The sequence below is a fragment of the Chamaea fasciata genome, unplaced genomic scaffold, assembly GCF_029207755.1.
Source record: "Chamaea fasciata isolate MVZ Bird 193981 ecotype frontalis unplaced genomic scaffold, bChaFas1.0.hap1 SCAF_7, whole genome shotgun sequence".
NCBI classification, from domain to species: domain Eukaryota; kingdom Metazoa; phylum Chordata; class Aves; order Passeriformes; family Sylviidae; genus Chamaea; species Chamaea fasciata.
Genome location: NW_027094092.1, coordinates 58,301,320 through 58,322,661, shown reverse-complemented (window position 1 = coordinate 58,322,661; position 21,342 = coordinate 58,301,320). Strand labels below are relative to the sequence as shown.

General features: G+C 48.8%; 1 protein-coding gene and 1 long non-coding RNA gene across 2 annotated transcripts in view; both read left to right on the top strand.

Annotated features, from left to right (window-relative positions):
- The window catches only part of KIAA0586 (KIAA0586 ortholog), a 97,684-nt gene extending 77,375 nt beyond the window's left edge, over positions 1–20,309 (top strand). Inside the window, exon 33 of the mRNA XM_066189039.1 lies at positions 19,804–20,309. Coding sequence (XP_066045136.1) covers positions 19,804–19,814 — 11 coding nt within the window. The 3' untranslated portion in view covers positions 19,815–20,309. The remainder of the gene's footprint in view (positions 1–19,803) is intronic.
- On the top strand, positions 12,503–14,750 carry LOC136292816 (uncharacterized). Its single transcript, XR_010721970.1, has 3 exons — positions 12,503–12,846; positions 12,950–13,031; positions 13,247–14,750. It is a non-coding gene; the product is annotated as an uncharacterized lncRNA (long non-coding RNA).
- Positions 20,310–21,342: the final 1,033 nt, after the last annotated feature.

Sequence of the window (21,342 nt, the reverse complement as noted above, 5' to 3'; positions counted from 1 at the left end):
AGCTATTTCTGCATCCTGCTAGGTGTCTTTGTTAGGGAAAAGACCATCTTGGATTAGGTTTTTTTCCAAAAGGTGTTTGATGTAATGGGAATTGAACTGTGATGATTCATTTTCACATGGCCAATGAAACATCTGGATTTTAGGATAAAAACTTTTGGATATTTGGAAAAGGTCTGGGCTTGAATATGAGGAAAAAGCTTCTCACCCAGAGGGTGATTGGGCACTGAACAGGCTCCCAGGGCAGTGGGCACAGCACCAAACCTGAAAGAGTTCAAGGAACATTTGGACAACGCTCTCAGGCACAGGGTGGGATTCTTGGGGTGTCCTGTGCAGGGCCAGGAGCTCTTGGAGAGGACTTGGAGATCCTTGTGGGTCCCTTACAACTCAGAATATTCCATGATTCTATGATCTGAAGAAAGCAGTGCTTGGATATTGGATAGTGTATGTAAAAGTAATACGTAAATTTCTGATGCAACCCAAGCACCTGATCAAATACTGGTTTTCCATGTCCCTGGGAGTGTTTGAATTGTTTGGGTGGCTGCTGCTGCTGGTAAAATTGACACCAAATGGAAAATTTATCCACACCAAATGGAAAGCTTAAGTGTGCAAACGTTTTGAGTAACATGAAAGAAGCTCTGAAAGGAGCAGGGCTGGGGACAAGCTTAGAAACATGGAAGTATTTTGGGTTACTGTGCCCAAGCTTCAATTTCACAAGATATTTAAAACACATCCCTACACTTAAGTATAAGAATACTTCTACCAGCTTCAACGAGCCACTTCTCTTGGGTAAATTTAGGTTTAGGCTCAGATCCCTCAGTGGATGAGAATTTTCCTCCTCAGAGCCCAAACAGTGACAACTCCAAGTAAATCTTGGTTGAGTACATAAAGCAGATGAGTGCAAAAACCACTGTGATAAATGCTCCACCAGTCCTTAAATCTTGCTGATCTTTAACCTGATAACTTTTCCTCCCTCAGACAAACTGGTGGGTGTAGGATTTCAGCCCTCAGGCTGTGCTGGTGTGCGTGGATGCATTACATGTTGTGCCTCAGGGCAGCCAGTGCATGCAGAAATTAGGAATCTGGGTTTTTCAGTAAAATAGAGACAGTTTTTAATCTGTCTTTTGTTAAGTATATTCTTTAACAGAGAGCTTTCTCACTCATCCAGGAAATGCTGCTTTAGAGGTGCTGGTGCTGCAAAGCCAGCTTACACATGGGTTCCTGATGCTTGCAGTGAAGATTAAATAAAACAATTTCTCTTGCTGCTCCCTGTCCTCTGTTCCTGTCTCTGCTGGGGGATTTGTTCCAGATGGTGGTGGGTGAGGAGGGAGGTGTGTGCTCTGTCCCCTGTGCACCCCTCAAGGTGATGTCCAAAGGATGGATGTGCCAAACCCCACCACCCTCTGTTCCAGCTGAGCTGAGAAAGGGATGCAGAAAGACCTCCTGCTCCTGTCTCCCTGCCAACATCATCTGGCCCTTCCCTGCATCCTTCAGGAATCACCATAGGTAGCAGGAAATGACTGAAAATCCCTGGGTTTGGGCTTGGTCAGAGGATGGAGCAAACCATCCATCTACAGCCCCCAGAAAGGAGGTTGGAGTGACCTGGGGGTTGATCTCTTCTCCCAGTGACAGAACCAGAGGAAACAACCTCAAGTTGTACCTGGGGAAGTTTAGATTGGATCTTAGGGGAAATGTCTTCATGGAATGGATTGTCAAGTGCTGGAACAGGCTGGTGAGGAATGTGAGGGAATCACCATCCCTGGAGGGATGTAAAAGGCCTCTAGATGTGGCACTTGGGGACACGGTTTAGCAGTGGGTTTGGCTGTTGCAAGGCCGTGGGGAGGTGTCCAGCTCAGCCCATTTCACTGCTGCTTTCCATTGCCTCTGCCCTCCTGTGCTGGTGCTCCCTGAGTGATTCACCCAGCCTGGGGATGCTCAGACTCCACACTCAGGGTTTGTGCTGCTGCATCCCCTCAGGCGTGGCTGGGCTGCTCTGTCCTCTGTGGACTGGCTCTGCAGTTCACTGGTGCAGCACCACCTCCTTGAAATCCCAAATATCCCCATTTTTGAGGGTGATGAGTGTTCAAACAGCAGCATTCTGAGGGGTTTCAAAGCCTGTTCTTCAGCATTGAAGTCGCCAGTGTTACATTTGCTCTTACTGATGAGGACTGGCTGCAATGCCAAAATGTCAGTATGAACTAAAATAGCAGAGCCTGTTCCTGGTGCCTTCTGTTTGTAAAGAGAATTTCAGAAAGCCGTGGTTCCTGCAGCCAAAAAGCAGTGACAGTGATACACGAACTTTGTGTAAGAGCTGATTTAAACCTTTTATTTGGTTAAACAGGTTAATAAAGACAAAACAGCGCTGCTGTTTTGACATTGACTTTAAACCAGTAGAAGCTCAGGAAGTGAATTTAAATCCCAGCTTGGAAGACATCTCTCCATCAGGGGTGAGAGCTACTGCCACAAATCACTCTGTCCCTGCTTGTGTGTGTGTCTCTCACAGAATATTTTTGTGCTCCCTGTGTTCTCTGTCATTCAGACCTTCCAAGTACCACAGCTGTGTGGGTGCTGTAATTTTTGTGTGGGGTTACTCCTCACACAGCCAGGAGATGAGACCAGCCTTGGTTGCAGCCTCATTTCCTCAGAGCTGGTTCTGACCCAGGCATGGCTCTCACTACCTGGCACTGCTCACGTAGCCCCACTGACCCACTTGTGTCCAGCTGAGCTCCTCTGGCTGCTCTGGCTTCCCCATTGATCCCCAAATTAATCCTTGCACAGACTCCTCTTCCAGCCACTTTTGCAGCTTTGCCTGGAGCAGCATTTCTCATCTCTCTGCTGAGTTTACACGAGGTGAATCCTCAGAGCTGCCAGCGCCGGCGAACTTCCCAGGCTGCAGCAGAGACATTCCTGCCCCTGAGTGAAAACCCAAGGCTGAATTGGATTTCTCTTGTTTCACTAATTGGCTCAGCGCTGTGGTTGGTATTTTTATGGCTTTTGTGCTGCTCCTTGATTTCTCCTCGTTCTGTCTGTTTTGTTGTGCTGCTCCTACGAAACACGGGAATATCATGCTCCCTTTGGGACGTGCCAACAACTCGAGGAGTGGGTGAGTGCAGCCAAACAGATTTTCCACCTTCAGGAGCAGGGAAACTGCTGAACTGTTGCCTGCCTTTTTGTTTAGCATGGGAGCTGCTGCGTGGATTGTGTTTGCTGTGTGTGTTTCTCCAAAGGGAGCCAGCAAGGAAAGACTTCTGCCTCCATCATCTGTAGATCCAGGCATTCTGCTTGGTTCATAAGGGGGAATGGCCTTAAGATGAAACAGGGCAGATTTAGATTAGATTTAAGGAAGAAATCCTTGACTGTGAGGGTGGTGATGCACTGGAAAAGGCTGCCCAGAGAAGCTGTGGCTGCCCCATTTCTGGAAGTGTTCCAGGCCAGGTTGGATGGGGCTTGGAGCAACCTGGGATAGTGCAAGATGTCCCTGCCCATGGTAGGGGGTGGAACTGAATGTTCTTGAAGGTTCCTTCCAATCCAAACCATTCTGTTGTTCCATGAATCTCCTCCTGAGATTGTTTTCAGATCAGACAAGGCAGGAGCACAGCCGGGTACGGGGGCTTCATCCTACTGTAGAATTATTTCCTTTCATAACTATTATCTTCCCTATTTTGGAGGCCCCCCACTCCTCCAGAAGTGTTTTTAAGTGGTTATGAGGCTATAAAGAGAGAAAATCAAAATGCTGGGAGAAATTTTGCAGACCCTTCGATGACACTTGTGTGAGCAGCAATGGAGAAAGGCACCTGGGCTGCTCTCCTGGAGCTTTTGCCCATGGTTGACCTCTAGCAAAGTCTGTCTCCAACCAGCCTGGCATCAATGGCAGTGCTGCAGCATCATGGAAGTCCCTGAACCCCTCCAGATCCCATGTAAACTGGAAACAAACAATTTCTCCTGTTTTTCATTGCAATTCTTCAATTTACTCTTGGCCAACGCAACTGGAAAGGGAGAGGGGAGGTGTTGGGGAGGTGCCACCACTGACGGTGTTCCTGCATCTGTTGCTAAACTGAGCCTTTTGAAACCATCCTTGAGTGGAAGTCAACCTGCAGCGGGTCCTTTGCAGGGGGGGAATGCGGGGATTTTGGGGTGGGTGAAGGCAAGAGTGATGCAGCTGAGCTGCCTGTTTGGCCATTTCCCCCAGGATCAGCCTCCCTGAGTTCATCAGGAGAGTGCCAGAGCCCTCTGGATTCCTTCTCATGGTTTAAAGTAAGGCCTTTTTCCCCAAGGAGCTGCTGTAAAAAGTTAAAAAAAAAACAAAAAACCAACCCTCAGCGGCCTCTTTATAACTTTTTATGCAGCCACATTCTAATTAAGAAACAAAACTCATCATAAATTGCTTTCCAAGGGACCTACTCCAAGTGGGGATTGAGGGCATTTGCCATGCACCAGCAGAAACATTTAAAACTGTGTTTTTAGAGTGCAGCAATTTCAGCACAAGGGAACAGGCTCTTCCAGCTCAGGGGATTTGGCTATTCCCCATTTGGGGGCCCTGAGCAGTGCTTTGCTGAGGACAAAAATGTCTTAAGCAAGTACAGAAATCCCCTTTAGCTCAAGGATTCAGGGGATGGCCATGCTGGAAAACTGAAGGATCAGCAGGGGAAGTTGTTCCCTCAGTGCTCTGGTCAGATGTTGGCACTTCGAGACCCGGCCATCCCGAGGGATTCTGGATTAGTTTAGAGCCATCACCCTTTGTCCTATCACTACACGCCCTTATATCCACTTTTTAATTTTTTGAAAAGCGGAAATGCTTCCATGACAAGCAAAACACAAGTTTTGAATAAAGAATTTCGTTTCAATTCTTGGCTCTGAGCTGACAGGCAGGGCTGGGGGGGTGACTCCTCTCCCTGCCCCATGTCAGGAGTGAACAGCCCAGCAGCGTCACAGCCCCTCTGCCAGCTGGGGGCCTTCACATCCCTCAAAACCCCTCCTTGCCCAGCTCTGAGGGCAAGGCAAGGTGGGGAAACAGCCCCTGAGGAAAAGAAAATGACGAAACCACCTGTTTCTGACCCGTGCAGGGGTTTTGAAGCACTTTGGAGCCTTTCTCTGTGGCCTCAAACCTGCCCAGAGGATGCTTCTCCAAGCTTTTTTCAGTCCATTGCATCAAAATTTACCATCCAATATTCCATCCTGACAGAGGGAGGGCTTCATCCCATCTTCCTGGGCTGGTGGGGGAGTGAGGAGGGGGCAGCCAGAGGAGACAGACACTCTCTGTGAGCCAGGAACACTTGTGGGAGGGAAGAGAGGGAGGGCTTTGGAGCTTAAGAAAAAATCTGCAAACGGTTTTTCTTCCATCCCTGGCTCCCTCTCTGGTGCTGCTGCTTTGTGGGCAGCAGCAGCAAACTCACCACCTCCTGGCCCAGCCATGCAGAGGCTTTCCAGGAGTCTCCCAGGCACTGGAGAATCCCAAAGGGCTGCAGGAAAGCAAACTGGCAGCAAGAAGGGGACAAGAGCTCAGCCAGGCACAGAGGCCAAGTGGGCAAAGAGGAGAAAAACAAAGAGAAAAGCAAACTGTGCCCCAAAAACCTCAAGCTGCAGATCAGTCCTTTATTTTTTTTTTCTCCCCTTAATTTTCTGAGGTGACTTCAGTATCCTCCTCCCCTTTCTCAGCAGAGTCCAGCTGGTTTTTTCCCTCCCGGGGAGGGATTGGAGTGCCCCTGTCAGCAGCTGCAGACAGACTGATTGCAATGTGTCACACATGCATATGTATGGGGGTATTTATATGCACAGCTATATATAGGTGCTGCCCTGAGACTCACGAAGACTATCCAAGGGCACAGTCCCACATCACCCACCCCCCCTCAAACCTCTCCCTCCCTCACCCCAAACTGGAAGGCGTTTCCAAGTCGGGTTGAAGGTCTTCAGTTCCTGCACTGCCTCGGGAAACTTCCCTGCTGCTGGAATCAGCATCTCCACTGAGCCACTGCAGTCCTGAGCTCTGCTCACCCCGACCCACATCGTGCTACAAGAATTTTACAGTGAAAAACGTGACAACCCATCTGTGAGCAGGCAGGATTTGGGAAGAGCCCCGACCTGGAGCAGTGGAGTTTCAACATTACGAATAGCAGGAATATTGTGCCCATCTCTGTCCTGGCTATGGGGAATGGATCTTAAATGGATCCGTGGATGTGGATGGGTGATTTAAGATAAGAAAATGCTTTGAGTGCTGAATCCAGTTCTGGGTTCCCAAACATCAGAGGGACATGGATCTGATGGAGCAAAGATACTCTGAGGGCTGGAGCACCTCTGCTTTGGAGGCAGGCTGAGAGTTGGGGTTCTTCAGCCTGGAGAAGAGAAGGCTCTGGAGAGACCTCAGAGCCTCTTCCAGTGCTTGAAGGGGCTCCAGGAGAGCTGGAAAGGGATTTTGGACAAGGGCATGGAGTGACCAGACAAGGAGAAATTACTTTAAACTCAAAGAGTGTAGGTTTAGACTGGACATTAGAAAGAAATTCTTGACTGTGAGGGTGGTGAGGCCCTGGCAAAGGCTGCCCACAGAAGCTGTGGCTGCCCCTGGATCCCTGGCAGTGTTCTGGGCCAGGTTGGAAAAGGCTTGGAACAACCTGGGATAGTGGAAGATGTCCCTGCCCATGGCAGGGGGGTTGAAACAAGATGGTCCCGAAGGTCCCTTCCAACCCCAACCATTCTGGGATTCTCTGATTCTCCTTCTGAGTTTGTTTTCAAATCAGAACCAGGAAGGATCACAGCCAAGTTACCAGAGGTCTCATCCTACCAGAGAATTAATTTTCTCTTGTAACTATTATCTTGCCTTTTTCTCTCAGATGATTTCTCCCTTGTGCTGTTGGCTCAGACAGTCCATAAGACAGATGCCACATTTTTCTTCTGGTCACCAAAATGTAATTGGAGGCTCAGAGGGACCATTGCCAACACCAGTATGTGGGGACACCTGTGCCTTAGATTTATCCCAGTGTGGAGGGAAAGGCCTCATGTGCTGCCAGGTTCCAGGATCCCCCATCAGATCTATTATTCAAGATACTCCTGCCACTGAGCTCATTAAAAAAATACTTTCCTCAGCTCCTTCTGGCCTGGCCCTGCCTCTTTTAAAATTGAACCTTTTAATTTGAATGAATCTTTAATTTGATTTTGTGCTCTCCCCGTGAGGAGCTATTCCCCAGGATCCTTAGGATGAGGAGTAATTTGATAAGGTTTAAAGCAGTGAAACCATGGAATTGATCTAATTTTGTTGATGTTGCTGCAGGATTTTATTGCCTGCTTGTAACAGGGTTGGGTAATCATAAAAGAGAGAGGGAGTGGGAAGTCCTGGGGCTTCTTGGCCTGAGCTGCTCATCTCCAATGGATTTAGCACATGGAGCAGTGAAGGGAAGGGCTCACTCCTTGGTTGGTTTCCTGGTTTTCTCTGGGGGATGCTTCATTTTCAGCTGTGCATTTTTTTGTGCTCAAGCTCTCCATGCAACAGGATACCAGGAGGAAGGGGGAGCAGGGAGAGAATATTTAGCAACAAAAATTAATCCATGGGGACTTTTTGGAGGGGGGTTAATGGCTACTTTCACGTCCTGATCCTATTTCTGGGAAGTAAATGGTCAAAGGGTGATGCTTTAAGTTTTAGCTTCCATGTTTTCAGGTTCTGTGCTGCCTCGGGGTGTAGTTCTGAGCCTCATATTAAGGGTTGGTAAGCTCTCTTCACAGAGTAGGGAGACAAAACAAATCCTTCTCCTGCTGAAGACCAAGGACACTTTCAGGCCCAAAAGCACAAACAACGGTGGACTGAAGGGAGGAACAAGAAGGATGAGACCTCACAACCTGAAGTTGTAATTGGACAATTAAACCCCAATATGCAAATGGACCAAAACTTATAAAAATGTAAGACCTCGTGACAGGTCAGCCATTTTGTGACCATTTTGGGTCCACCTTGGGTGCAGCCCTGGTCAGGCTCTTGTCCTGCCCAAGGTGTATCCCGGAGGCCTTTTAATAAATAACCACTTTATTCTCCAGCTCTGTCCAGTCTCTGTTTCAGGTCAGCTTTCCCAAGACATCAAGGGCCTGAACCTTTTGCCTGAGGAGGAATAAATGGAGCTGGGAAGCAGAGCCAGGCTGGAGTGTGGCTCTGGCTTTGTGGGGTTTTTGTTTTGACCCCAGGTTTGATATCCAGCTGGTGAGCACAGGATAATCCGCACGGCCAAACTCACACAGCTGCAAACCTCTGATCCAGGGAAACCATCAACATGTGCCACGGTGTGGGGTGATAGGGATGAAATCCCCTTCCTGCCAGACCACAGAGCCTTCCTGCAAACCCTTTCTTGTCTGGCGGGAGATGGAGGAGGTGGTTATGGCTGATAAAGGGGAAATCCTGCAGGTTCCCTTCCTGCCCCTCGAGGGCTCTCCTGGATGTCTCCTTAACCACAACCACAGAATCACAGAATGTGTAGGTTTGAAGAGACCTTCAAGATCATCGAGTCCAACCCAGCCCTAACACCTCAACTAAACCATGGCATCAAGTGCCACATCCAGTCTCTTTTTAAACACATCCAGGGATGCTGATTCCACCACCTCCCCGGGCAGACTGTTCCAGTATTTAATCACTCTTTCCATGAAAAACTTCTTCCTAATATCCAACCTGTATTTCCCTTGGCACAGCTGAAGACTGTGTCCTCTTATTCTGTCAGTTGCTGCCTGGAGAAGAGACCAACCCCACCTGAGCACAGCCACCTTTCAGGAGGTTGTGGAGAGTGACAAGGTCACCTCTGAGTCTCCTTTTCTCCAGGATAAACAACCCCAGCTCCCGCAGTCATTCTTCATGGCTTGTTTTCCAAGCCCCTCACCAGCTTTGTTGCTTCCTCTGGACTTGTTCAAGCATCTCAATGTCCTTCCTAAACTGAGGGGCCAGAGCTGGACACAGCACTCAAGGTGTGGCCTCACCAGTGCCCAGGACAGGGGAAGAATGACCTCCCTGTGTTTGTCAAACAGAGCAGCATCTTCCCTGCTTCCCATCACCTCTGGGCCAGCCCTGCCCCTGCAGGTGGAGGGCACTGAGTCCACTCCTGATTTACACCGCTGGAGGTGAGCTCTGTGCCCTGACCATGCTCAACCCAAGAGCTTTCATACCAAAATGACAAAACTCAGCTCAGCTTCAGCCATCCCCAGATGAGATGAGCTGGTGCCTCTGCAGCACCCCTGGCCTCTCCAGTTCCCGAAATGCTGAAAGCTTTCCTTAAAATCTCCCCCCACAGGTTGCTTTTCCCCCTGCTCTCTGTGTGTTTGTTTCCCTGTAAGCAGCTCCTGGGCCAACACTTGTTCCTTTAATGTCCCCACCACAATTTCTCCATCCCTCTCAGGCCAGACCCTGCTCCTTCCCTGCTCCCTCCCTGCCAGGTGCTGCAGTTTGAGGGTGCAAATTCTTCTCTGGGAGCAGCCCAGCTCAGTTGCTCAGGTCTGTCTGTCCCCCAGCACCAGCCCAGCTGGGATCCAGGGATGGCTGTGACTCCGTGGGTCAGTCTGGGGGGCTCTGCCTTGTGGCAGAGCTGGTGTCACCTGGTCCATGTCACCACCTGCTGCTGCTGCAAGGTCTGCACCACATGAGCTCATGTCCCCCATCAGCCAGAAAGGCTCCTGGGGGGTGATGGCCCCTGCTGGGCTCTGGGCTTCACTTCTCTCCCTGTTCCGGTGCTAAACCACCCTGAAAACTCCCTTTAACTGGCACCACAGCACGCTGAGGGCAGGAAAATACACCATAACCAACCTCAAGCTAGTGAGCTGGGCAAGGGGATGGACCTCCAGTGACTATACCCCACAGGGATGCTCCCAAACCCAGCCCCTTGGCTCCAGAAAAGCTCTCAGGTGCTCCCTGCATCCTCATGCTCCTCCAGGAGAGCTGTGACCCAGCTGCAGGGTTTTGCCTTCATTTCCCACAGACAATTCCTAGCTTGCCAGGACCAGCAGCACTGGCACTTCCACTTGGAAGGACACAGCAGGGCTCCTCCCAAGGGACATGGATCATGCCACTTCTGGAGCCTAAAGCCAGCCCTAAGCCCCAGGCCTGGATTCCTGCATGAATCTTGTGTAAACCCTCACCTCCTGAAGAGCTCATTTGCCATCCGGGGTGAAGTGGACACAACAGTGGGAAAAAAATGCAGCTTTTGTGCTGCTGGATCCAAGTCTCCGTCTGTGTTTAAGAGCTTGGCTACTAAAACCAGGGATGGTGAAACATGGTTAACCCATGCCTGGCAGCCAAAATGTGCTTGTGGCTGTGCCTGTCCTGGCTCTGGGGGTGGGGAGACAGAGGTGCTCCAGACTTCTTTATTTTTAGGTGCCATCAATACAGATAAAATCAGCCTTTGCTGCTGATTTAGATGAAATTTGACCAGCAACACCATTCCTGCCCTAATTTTATACCTTTTTCACTCTCCCCTGTATTCCTGCCCTTAAAATGTTTTATGGATTATGCAGCTCCTGCCAAAGGATTTGAGTTTGAAACCTTACTACATTTTGGCCTGTAAAGATGTTGAATGAACGATTTAAAACTCTGAGTCATTAAAACTGTCTGGGAGAACCTAATGAATGTTATTTACTGTGCTTCCCAGCTCAGCAAAAAACCTAGCTCTTTCTTCTCCTGCTTTCTATACTTTTCTTTTAAAAGCAGCAGCCAAAGTTGTCTGGAAAGCATTCTTTGCTAGAGACAAACTGGATCAGTAAGTGAAAATGTCAGTTTTTTAAGAATCTCCCCCACTGCTTTGAAGTTATTTAATTTTTTTTGTTTGATTGTTGGAATTCAAAAGCTTTATCTTCTAGGCTATCTCTTAAAAAAAAGGAAAAAAAAAAAGAAAAAAAAAGAGTAAATTTAGGAGCTCCATCTACCTTTTAAAAAGAGAAAAAAGCAAAAAAAAAAAAAGCTGCCAAATCGTGATCTTTTGATGGTAGTCTCTTCAGAAGGCTGCCTAGGTGGGCTGGGCAGGACTGCTGAGCTGAGCTCAGTTACTCTCCCTTCCTGTGATCCTGGAGAGGTCAGAATAGGACCCCCCATCCTCTTTAATTTCTGTTTGTGTTGCCGAGCTTAGCCTTGGAAATGGAAATCTGACTTGAAAAGAAACTACTTGCGATTAGAGGCTGTGAAAAAAAAAATAATCTAATGAGCTGCTGCTTTTAATTCCACATCTGAAAGGCAATCTATTACTGTCTTTTATCACTCCTGTCTCCTATTAGGGAAGCAGTCTCATGCTGGGACTCTTTCAACACCCAGGCAGTTAATATACATTATAATTATTGCCTAATGTATGAATAGCCTGGTGTGCCCACGTTGCCTGTTCATTTTTACTCAGCTCCTGGAAAAGCCCGTGCAGTACCTGAGCAGGGCTGGAGAAGGGATCTCATGAGATTGATCAAGGTTTGATTTTAAATTATTTATTTTCTGCATCCTGCTGCTGCCGCGGGGGCTCTGTCTGAGAACAAATGCAGAGTACTCGTGGAGGAACAGAAAATTCCTCTCTCAGAGGGGTTACAGAGTGATGGGTAGAGGAGGGGAAGGAAGGCGAGAAATCCCAAGGGATCAACAGGGAATGGTCTTCCAGCAGTGAGTGCAGGAGGTCTGGGCTTAGGGTGGACTTCCCAGTGCTGTTAAAAATCATAAAAAAAAAAAAAAAAAATTGATGAAATTTTAAAAAGTAAATAATTCCCAATGTTTCACTTAAAATATTGTTTTTGTCTCTGATTTGCATGTCTGGAATTTCGGGTTATTTACCCATTTTTGAAGCAAAAAGCAGAAGGAAAAAAGGCCAGTATATTTGAGGCAACCTGCAACAGCAAAACCTCCCTGCCCACAGTCCCAGAGGGCCCTGGCTGTGCCCTGTGTCCCCAGCTGGGGATGGTGCTCAGTGCCCTGGCCCAGAGGTGACCACTGAGCCCCAACCCCTCGGTGACCCGGCACGTGGGGTTTCAGACAAGCCAGAAGCTCACAGCAGGTTGTGGAAATCCTTTATTCCTCACCACATGTCGGGGACAGCCCCATGCAGTGATGGATTTTTGGTGCAGCATCAAGCACCGGGCAGCGTGGGCACAGCTTTGTGCACTGAACCCTCACTGGAACCTTCTCCCAAGGCTGTTGGCAAACTCCTGCTTCTCCCTCTTCCCGGTGGCAGATTCCCAGGGGTCCATCCATAGCCAGGGATGGTGTGAATCATCACTGAGGTCTGGGTGCTTCCTCACACCCCACGGAGAGCTCAACTCATCCTGCCAGGAGCCCACATTGCTCACAACTCCAGGGAGGGCTGGAGCAGCCTGAAGCCCCCAGGACAACTTATTTGCCCTTCCCTAAAACTCTCGGAGCGCAGTTAATTATTTACAAGCCTTAACACTTAGGGCCACGTGGAGCCAGGGATAGGAGGGCATTAAAATTCCACTTGATGCTCACCAGGCCTGACTAATAAAATAATGTCCAACAAGGACATCAATTAGCTGCCGATTCGCCGATGCTAATGACAGCTGGAGCGAGGAATTTGAAACCCGAGTCGTCTCTGCAGCCTGCACCGGGGTGCCAGGGATAAAAGGTTAGTCATGTGTACCAAATGCAGCGTGAGCTGCTCCATTATTTATGTGTGTCAAACAGACAAGGAGCGTCTCAATGCCTGCAGTCACTCTATGGTAATTTGTATTATATAAACAGATATAATCTGGTCATTAATACACATAATTCTGAGCGAGCTGACAGTAATGAAGCCGGAGTAGGTTCTTCCATTGACTTGTTCCCTTGCTGGATAACAGTCTGGGGTAAAAAGGGCTGATGCGCCAGGGCCAGCAGCATTAGGAGTGTGGTGGATTCATGGTGGACTCTTTATGGTGGGTTCAAGCTTTGCCCTTCGATTTTTGTCCTAATTTTTTTTTTTTTTCCAGGCCTTGGCTATGCACTGTAGGGATTTAAACTCCTCTTTCCCCATCCCAGGTCTCTTCTGTTTTCTGGCTCTGGGCTGCTCACGTTGCATCAATCTCTGCTTGGCACTGCACGTCCCACGGCTCTGGCTCTGGTAAGCTGGGCTGGGTTCCTCAGCTTTCCTGCTCCTTCCCACCTCTTGGAAGAATGCTTTCATTAATAGTCAATAAATGAGAGTTTTTTGTAGTGGTGTTACAGGCTTTTTCTGGGAAAGTGGAGGTGGGCGTGTGTGGACATTGCTTAGAGCCTTGTCTCACCACAAATACAGCAGATCTGTGCCTCACTCTGTGGATTTCCTTATTTTTTAAGGCACTGGAAGGTGGAGATCCCAACTGGTGATGCCTCTCCACATGTGCCACGGGTTGGGCAGCTCAGCTACTGACAGCTGAGCCAACAGTGGCCGGTGGGATGTGTCCAGATGAGCTGATTTCCAAGCAGCTGCAGTGGAAATGGGAGCAGCTTTGTGGGTCAGTAGCAGGATGGCCGCTCTCCTCCACATCAGTGACATGAGACATCGGTGCCTCGCTTTGAAAAGAGGATCTGCCACATTTCCTCCTGGGAAGGTGGCTCCAGTCAGGGAGAGAGGGAGCAGAGTGGTGCCTTGTCCTGGAGGAGACCGTGAGCTCACTGAGCTGCCCTGGCCTCACCCGTGCTCTGGATCTATCTCCATCAGTAAAAGGTTTCATGACTAACTCTGCCTTTTCTGGTAACTCTGAGGATGTTTTGGGAGCTCCCTGAAGGGCTGCAGCTCTGCTAAAGAGCAGGGAAGGGGCTGAGCATTATTTGTATGGAGTTTCTAAACCGGATTGGCAATGAAGGAGCTGTTAGCAAACCCAGATGAGGTGGGTTTGGGAGTGTCCAGCTGGAAAGGCAAACTCTTGATCCCACAGTGAGTCTCAAGCCCAGGAGCTGTAGGGGAGTGTCTGCAAGATCCTGTCCCACCCAATGCCCTGGTCCTTCTTGCTGCTCCAAGGGCAGTATCCAGCAACAACAGCACAGGCTCCTCCTGAGATTTAATCTCCAGGATCCAGGAGGCCAATCCCTGATGCTCTTCAGGAGGACAGGAAAGATCTGTTTGCCAATGGCACAACTGGCTCATAACTACCAGTGGAGATGGGGGAGAGATTTACTGGAAGGCTACTCCCAGTGTTTTAGGTGTTGCACCCATGTTGTTGTTACCCAGTGTTACCTCACACACTTGCTGGCCTCTCCTCTGCATGGGAATTCCCGGAGCTGCCTCTGTTAGCAAAGCATCAACGGGAAATTGGAAGGCAAAGGCCGAGCACAGACAGTTCTGCCTTGCTGCAGGTTGGACAAACCCCTTTATTTTAAAATATCTAATCTCTGCCTAATGATCGCCCTGCTTCCCACTGTGGGGAAACCTCTGTCATCAGCCCCAGGTGATGTCACTTTAGTCTCTGGCTGTTTTCAAAGGACACGCACAAAAATTAGTGCTTTTCTGCTGCTGCTTTTTCTGCAGGGCTATTGCCCCCCACATGGAAAACAAGAAGTTTCCCTGCACTTAAAAAAAAAAAAAATGCTACAATTGCGGTAATTCTCGTGGCTGTCTCCTACCCTTTTGTTTCCCATATGGATGATCTGTAGATCCTACCTTTGGATTTGTACTCACTGCCTTCAGCATCTCTGTTCCCCTTTTGTTTACAAAGGATCTCTCTGTTCTCCTCTTGATGAAGAGGTATTGTTTTAACCACTGGAACAGTCCCTCACTTGTCAGATTGTGGCTTTTGGTCAGTATAGAGGAATGTTCTTCAATATTCCCTATTATCATTATTGGGATTTTTTTTCCCATTTTTGGGGGGTTTTTTGGTGGTTTTTTTTTGTGGGGGGGTGTTGGGGGTTTTTTGTGTTTTTGCGGGTTTTTTTTTTCTTTGTTTTGTTTGGGTTTTGGGGAGGGTGTGTGTGTGTGGTTTTTCTTCCTTTTCTTTTTCCTGTTTAAAATCTTGCTCTGAACTCATTCAGCTCATGATTGTTCTCAGGTTGGTAACAGCAGCCTGAGAGAGCGGCAAGGCAATGTCTGACTGGGTTTGATTTTATTCCATCTGCACGTAACTAATGTTTTCGAGTGGCAATCACTTCCCACCTAAGCTACTGTGTGTTTTCAGTGCTGTGATCAAATTCTCTGTATCTGCCAAGAAAAAAGGTCTGATCCACAGTTCTCCCCTGTTGGATGTGTGAGTTCTTTTGAGATAGCAAATAATCACCATCATCCCTCACAAACACGGCGCCTGTCTCTGTGCTGGAGGCAGCTTTCCTGCAGATTTGCTCCATTTGAAGTTTCCTCGTGACAATCTGGTCCTTTTCTCCTCCTTGCCTTTGGCAGCTGCTCGGGGGGAATGTTCAGATGGTTCACAGGTTTGATTTTGTGCTCCACTGCAGACACTGGCTGGTCTATTTTGTACTTTCTATTTTAGATGATTGAGCCATCAATTTTCAGATTCATTTACTACTGAGTCCAATGACCTGGATGCTCATGATCCCATTTCTAACAGGTCCCTATCTTATCCCCACTTCAGCCTCCCTAAAAGCCATGGTTTTAACACTCAATGAACTTCCCACCAGGTGTCCACCTTTCCAGCTAGGCCAAATTTTTGCTGTACAACAGAGATTCCTGTTTGTTTGCCAGGACCTACCTTTGGTGAATAGGTGATGAAAGCGTTTTTCTCCACTTCCTTCTTTGCTTTGATTAATTTTGTTCTCAGCACCTTCATTATGTGCTAAATGAGTTTCCATTTGTTCCCTCTTTGCACCTTTCCCTTTTGTTGTTAGTTTAACACCTCCCTGCCCAAGGCAGCCTGCCTTTGCCTCAGAAAATTGGTTTCTAATTTGGGAAGGAAGCTACCAAAATCCTCCAAATCCTCTCGTGGAGGGTTGAGGCAAGTGCTCTGTAAACAACATTCATCTTACCATTTCCGTGCTCAGTTTTCCCATCAAAAACCTCCTGGTTTTCTTCATCTGTAGGAGAGGAGAGATCTCTGAGAGCTCGTTTAGAAACCTTTTGAACACCCTTTCAGGTGATGCAGCCTAAAAAACATGAGAGGTGCTGAGATTTAGGGACACTCGTGCCAATACTGAGCTGCAGCTGAGCTCCTGCCTTCCTGTCTCAGTGTCCCACCTGCTGGAGCCATCACAAGGTACCTGTGGCTTTCTTTTGGAATGGATCCAACCTCTTGGAAAGATGATTGGGCTTGGTAAATTAGCAGAAAACTAACCTGGTTGGAAATGGACAGAGTTTCTCATTGTCTTTTTCCCTCTGGAGCTTTTCTTCTGGACAGAAATGATGTCATGGATTGATCCCCACGGATCATCCCACTGATTTTGGGAAAGATGCTTCCTCTCCCTCCCAGACCTTAAGCATCTGTGCATGTCCTGCTCATCAGCAAACATTCCAGCAGATGCCAAGCCTCCCTTGGACCCTCACCACGCTGAGAGCCACACACAAGCTCAGGTGCTCCACGGAGCTGGGGCCTCTCTAAACAAGAAGAGACCATTAGTTTTGGCTCATTAGCTTAACTGAGCTGACTATTAAATCCCACTCCTCCCGCCACTTTCTGTAAAATAAACTTAGAAATGAGCCGTCTTTGCAGCTGTGAGAGTAATAAATCCAATTAATTTCCATGTCTTTAGTGTTAATATATGCATTAGACGTGTCAGCGCTGCCTTTTTGTTTCCTTTGCGGAAAAGGTTGTCTCAGAGATTCCCTTCTAATTAGGATGGGAGTTTAATCCTTTGTGGATATATTCCTCCAGGAAGCCACTTGCTGTGATGCAGAATCTTCAGTCTCAGGGAATTGTGTTACTGTTTGTTTGGGAGCTTTTTGTTTCTTTTTTTTTGTTTTGTTTTTTTTGTTTTTTGTGCATGTGACAACTCCAATCACGACAAATTCATACTTCCCCTGCTAATGTAAGAGTTAAGGGGAGAAAAAAAAAAAAAACCAAGAAACAACTCCACTTTGTCCGGTGAAGATGTCACCAAACAAAGCAGAAAGCCAGGCACAGATGCAGCTCTCTTTGAAATCTGCATCGTAATGACTGTTTACCCTCCTTTTCTCCGTGATGACTCCAACACAAAGGGTACAGTAAACAGCTGTGCGGGATTCACGGTCAGATCCATCAGCGGGATGAAGCACTGGCTGAGTGCAAGTCTCATGCCAGTCGTTCAGGGCAAGCTGGGAGGAAAACCACAGAGATCACAGCTCGGAGGCCGAGCCTGTTAGGAGTGTTGCTGGTTCTGCTCCTGGTTACAGGGAGATCAGAGCCCCGGCACAGATGGAAGGGCAAAGTGCACGGGCTCCAGAGAATCCTTTGAAAGTTTATCAGCCCTTCTACTCCAAAAGATGCCTGTAGGTGCCTCATGGCTGTGTGTCACAGAGTGCAGCCCACTCAAAACAGGAGCTGCTGCTGCAGGTCTCAGGGCATCCCGGGCTCTGTAGATGGAAGAAGGAGCTGGAACTTGGATCCTGTGCAGAAGCCACTTTTAATTGTGTCACAACCAAGAGAAAATGGGCCCAGAAGGCAAATTTACATGAGCAAACTCTGCTACCAACCTGCTCCTGCTGCCCCATGAGAAACCTTTCCACCCTTACAAATATTGCAAACTCCCAGCTTCATTTTGTGAGATTTCCCAGAGCACTGCGGATCCTTTTCTTCCTGCCTGTCTCTCCTGTTCCATCCAGGAACGGCCATTTCTCCCCCCAGAGGTTATCTAGGTTTGGAGCCTCCTCCCCGTGGACACGATCATAAGGTCTCTGATGAGGAACAGCAGGTCTTTGTTCATTCTCAGTGCACAGGGGCTGTAAATCCTCGGAGGGTGACCAGGGAAACCAAGAGCTGGCTGCCCCAATAAATCTCCCAGGGTGGCTGCTGCAGGTTCCCAGTGCAGCTGTAGGATAGAAAAGAAGCCAGTGTGTGCACTAAGGAAAACAAGGAAAGCTGGTTTTGGTCACTTTAGTGAAAAGGTTGCCTGGATAAGCTGCTGGGAAAGGCAGGAGAGGGTTACAGCCTTTGGAGCTTTCCCCTGCTTCTTGGTTAATCCAGCCTGGGTCACCAGGGCTTTGGCATGAAGCTGGGAGTGCTGGGAAAAGCCCTGCTGTGGTAAAGCCAGGGTTACACCCACCCTGGGGCTTGGTGCACTCCCTTGGACGTGTCCTGGGATCTGGGCACAGCCGGGGAGGGTCTGAGTGATCGGCACAACCCCGCCAGCACCCCACAGTCTGCATGTGGCTCTTGTGCTGGGTCCAACCTCTCCTGACCCCTTTTATGGAATATCCTAATTTGAAAGGGACCCACAGGGATCATCGAGGCCTGGCCTTGCACAGGCCAACCCCAAGGATCCCACCCTGTGCCTGAGAGTGTTGTCCAAACACTTGCTGAACTCTGGCAGGCTTGCTGCTGTGACCACTTTCCTGGGGAGCCTGTTCCTTTTATCTTGCTCCAGCTCCAGGGAGGCCGAGAGAGGACAGGGAATGGCCTGTAGGGCACGGAGTGACACCCAGGAGCCAAACCCTTGTTATTGTACCAACACTTGGCCACCCAGTCCTTGCCAGCACTGCAGCCCTCTGTGGCTGGTGCCTTCATGGGCCTGTCCATGCAAGGTGAAGCTCTTGCCTCATCCCAGCAGTGCAGGGAGGTTATTTTGAGAGCTTCTTGCTCCACGATGTCACCAGTTTGCAAAGCTGGGAAAACATCTGGCACTCCTCAGTGTTGCCACCTCAAAGGCAGAGAGGCAAGAGCCTGACAGCTCTCACAGCACTGCTCAGCTGCCAGGAGCTGCTGCTTGGCTTGTTTTAATTATTTATTACCGTTTTCCAAGCCTGCTCCTTCCCAGGAGTGATCCTTGTTGCACTGTGTCACCCAGGGGTGTGAAGGAGCCTGATTTTGTGTCACTGGTGCCAGATGGTGGCTGGTCAGATCCGTGTACAGATGCCAGCCCTGCTCTCATCTGTGTGCCTTAGCTCAGGCAGGTCTCCCCATCCCTGTTTCCCACTTGGTCGGATGGGGCATTCACTCCTCATCTGCCTCTGGAAGGAAGGATTCTTGGTGTCTCCAGCCCACGTGCTTTGGTTCAGAGCAGACACAGTGGAAAGCACATTCACAGGGCAAGTCTGAGGCAGGTGTTGCCCAAGGCAGGCATCATTCCTGCCTCTCCTCATCACTGGTCTCCTTGTCAGTCTCTGTGCCAGACTCCCTTTGGCTCTGGCTGCTTGGGAAGGACCTGAGCACTGATATATGAGGAATATCGTGGCTGTTATGGCAAAGCCATGTGACAGAAAGCCACAGCACACGCCCTAAGAGACGTTCAAGGCAGAGTCATCTGTCACATCGGGGACACTCAGTGGGTACCACCACCAGAAACCCTTTTAAATAACCCTCCAAGACCATAAATGGGCTTCCAGTAAGGGACAGATGCATGCAAATGAGTTCTAGGGAAGTGCTGTGTATGGATTAGCTCGGAAGTGTGTGCTGTGATGAGGATGTGGCATCATGATGGAATAAATACCCTGCTGTGAATTTCCTGATTAGAGGAAATATCCCCTGGATGTCCAGCATGCTGAGAGTAAAGAAAGCCTGCTTTCTAATACTTCAAATTGTATTAGAAAGTCTGGTTTCTAGCCAATTTCAGTACCATGACCAGCAAGGAAAGGCCTGCTGGTTCCCTGGGCCTCCTTTTGCTCCAAGTGACAGCTCCTCATGGGCCCTACAGCCCTTGGATGCTCCTTCCTCCTCTCATCTTCTGGCAACCACTTCATAAGCAAATCCTTCAGTGATGCTCTTTTTGGCAGGCCCAAGATGCAGCTACTTGAATTCTGCCTTTTGTTTCTAACCAGGTTCATTTTCTTCCCCCTCCAGGCAATTGGTAATGCCCGTGCAAGGGACTCCTGACTCCTCCTGCTGCCTCAGACATCTGACTGCCACTTCCCCTGCTTGCCCAGACAACTGGCAGTCCATTTGTTTTCAGCCTCCCTGGAACAAGCCTGGCCTTTTATTTCATAGCTCTCTTCTGCCCTGCCAGCAGCCCTGAAGCTCCCTTGTCAAAGCAAGAGAGGAGAAGAGTTGTGCTCCCCATACTGAGATGTGGCTGGCACTGGAGTGAGATGGGAAGCAGGCCTGGATTTGGCCATGTGGCCCAGATGTTTTGGGTTTGATTTGTTTGTTTGCTGCTTCTCCTGGATGCCTGCTGCTCTGCTCTGGAGGATCTCAGCTTCTGTTAGGAGCAAATTAAAATTAATAATAAAAGAAAAAAAAAATTAAACAACGGGGAAAAGAAGAAGAGCTGAAAGTGTTGGAGGAAGCAGTGACATTTGGAAATGCACACGAGGCAACGTGGTGATGTTTGCTTCAGTCTGCTGAAAGCTTGAGACAACAGCTTGGAGGAAGATGGAGAATCTCCCTCTTGGCTGTCATCCCTTTGCCCTGCTGCATCCCCTGGTGGGCTGGGCTCACTCCCCTTGCTCTTTCCCCCTGCAGCCACTAAGTAGATGCTGGATGGCACTTGGGTAATAACCAAACCTGAGGATTTCAGTCAGCTCTGGGAGCTGTGCTGTAGAGGCTCTAAATTTTTGGAGGAGCAGCCAAACTGGAGGAGCTTTGCTAATCCTACACACTCCTGGGCTGAGCATCCACTGAACACTGAGGTGGTGCCTCAGATTTGCATCCCAGTGAGGTGGAGTTGGGGAAAACATCATCAACTCAAACCTTGCATAGAAACAAGGTTCAACAGCTCTCTGCCTGCAGTTCAACCTCTCTAATGAACACAAGCGTGGATCTGAGTGAGGCACAAGCTGAAAAATTCAAACCCCAGTCCAAAATATGAAAGTGCCAGCACTTGGGTGTGTAGTTCTGGAGCTGGAGTCTGAATCGCTTGCAAGTAGGGACCCTTTGGAAGACATGGATCAAGGTTCAAATTCCTGTGCCTTCTCCAAAATTAAAGAAATTCTGAGAACTCAGTGTTTTGGTTCTGGGCCATCTAAGAGGGGTAAAACATGTGCTTAAGTGCTTTGTTGAATAGGAAGAGACTTGAGCACGTGCTCAATGTTATTAAGTGCTTAACTGGTTTTGTTGAATCAGGCCCCCCCACTCCGGGCTTTTAAAGCCAATTCTAAACCCTTGGGCTGCATCTGAAAGGATTTGGAAAAGAAGTGGCATCCAGATACTGCTGGATGTTTGACTGCTGAGCTCTGCATTCCTGCTTTGAAGGCTGGTTCCTCTGAATCTGCTCTCATTGCTAATCCAAACCATCTCCAAGGCTCTTCCCTGCTCACCAGGTGACTAAGAAGAGAGCACAGAGGGTTAAGGACATTTAACACAGGCCTTGGCACAACTCCTGGAGAAGTTTGAATGTCCTGCAGTTTCCATCAGTGATCCCAAGGCAGCGTGGTAACACCAGGA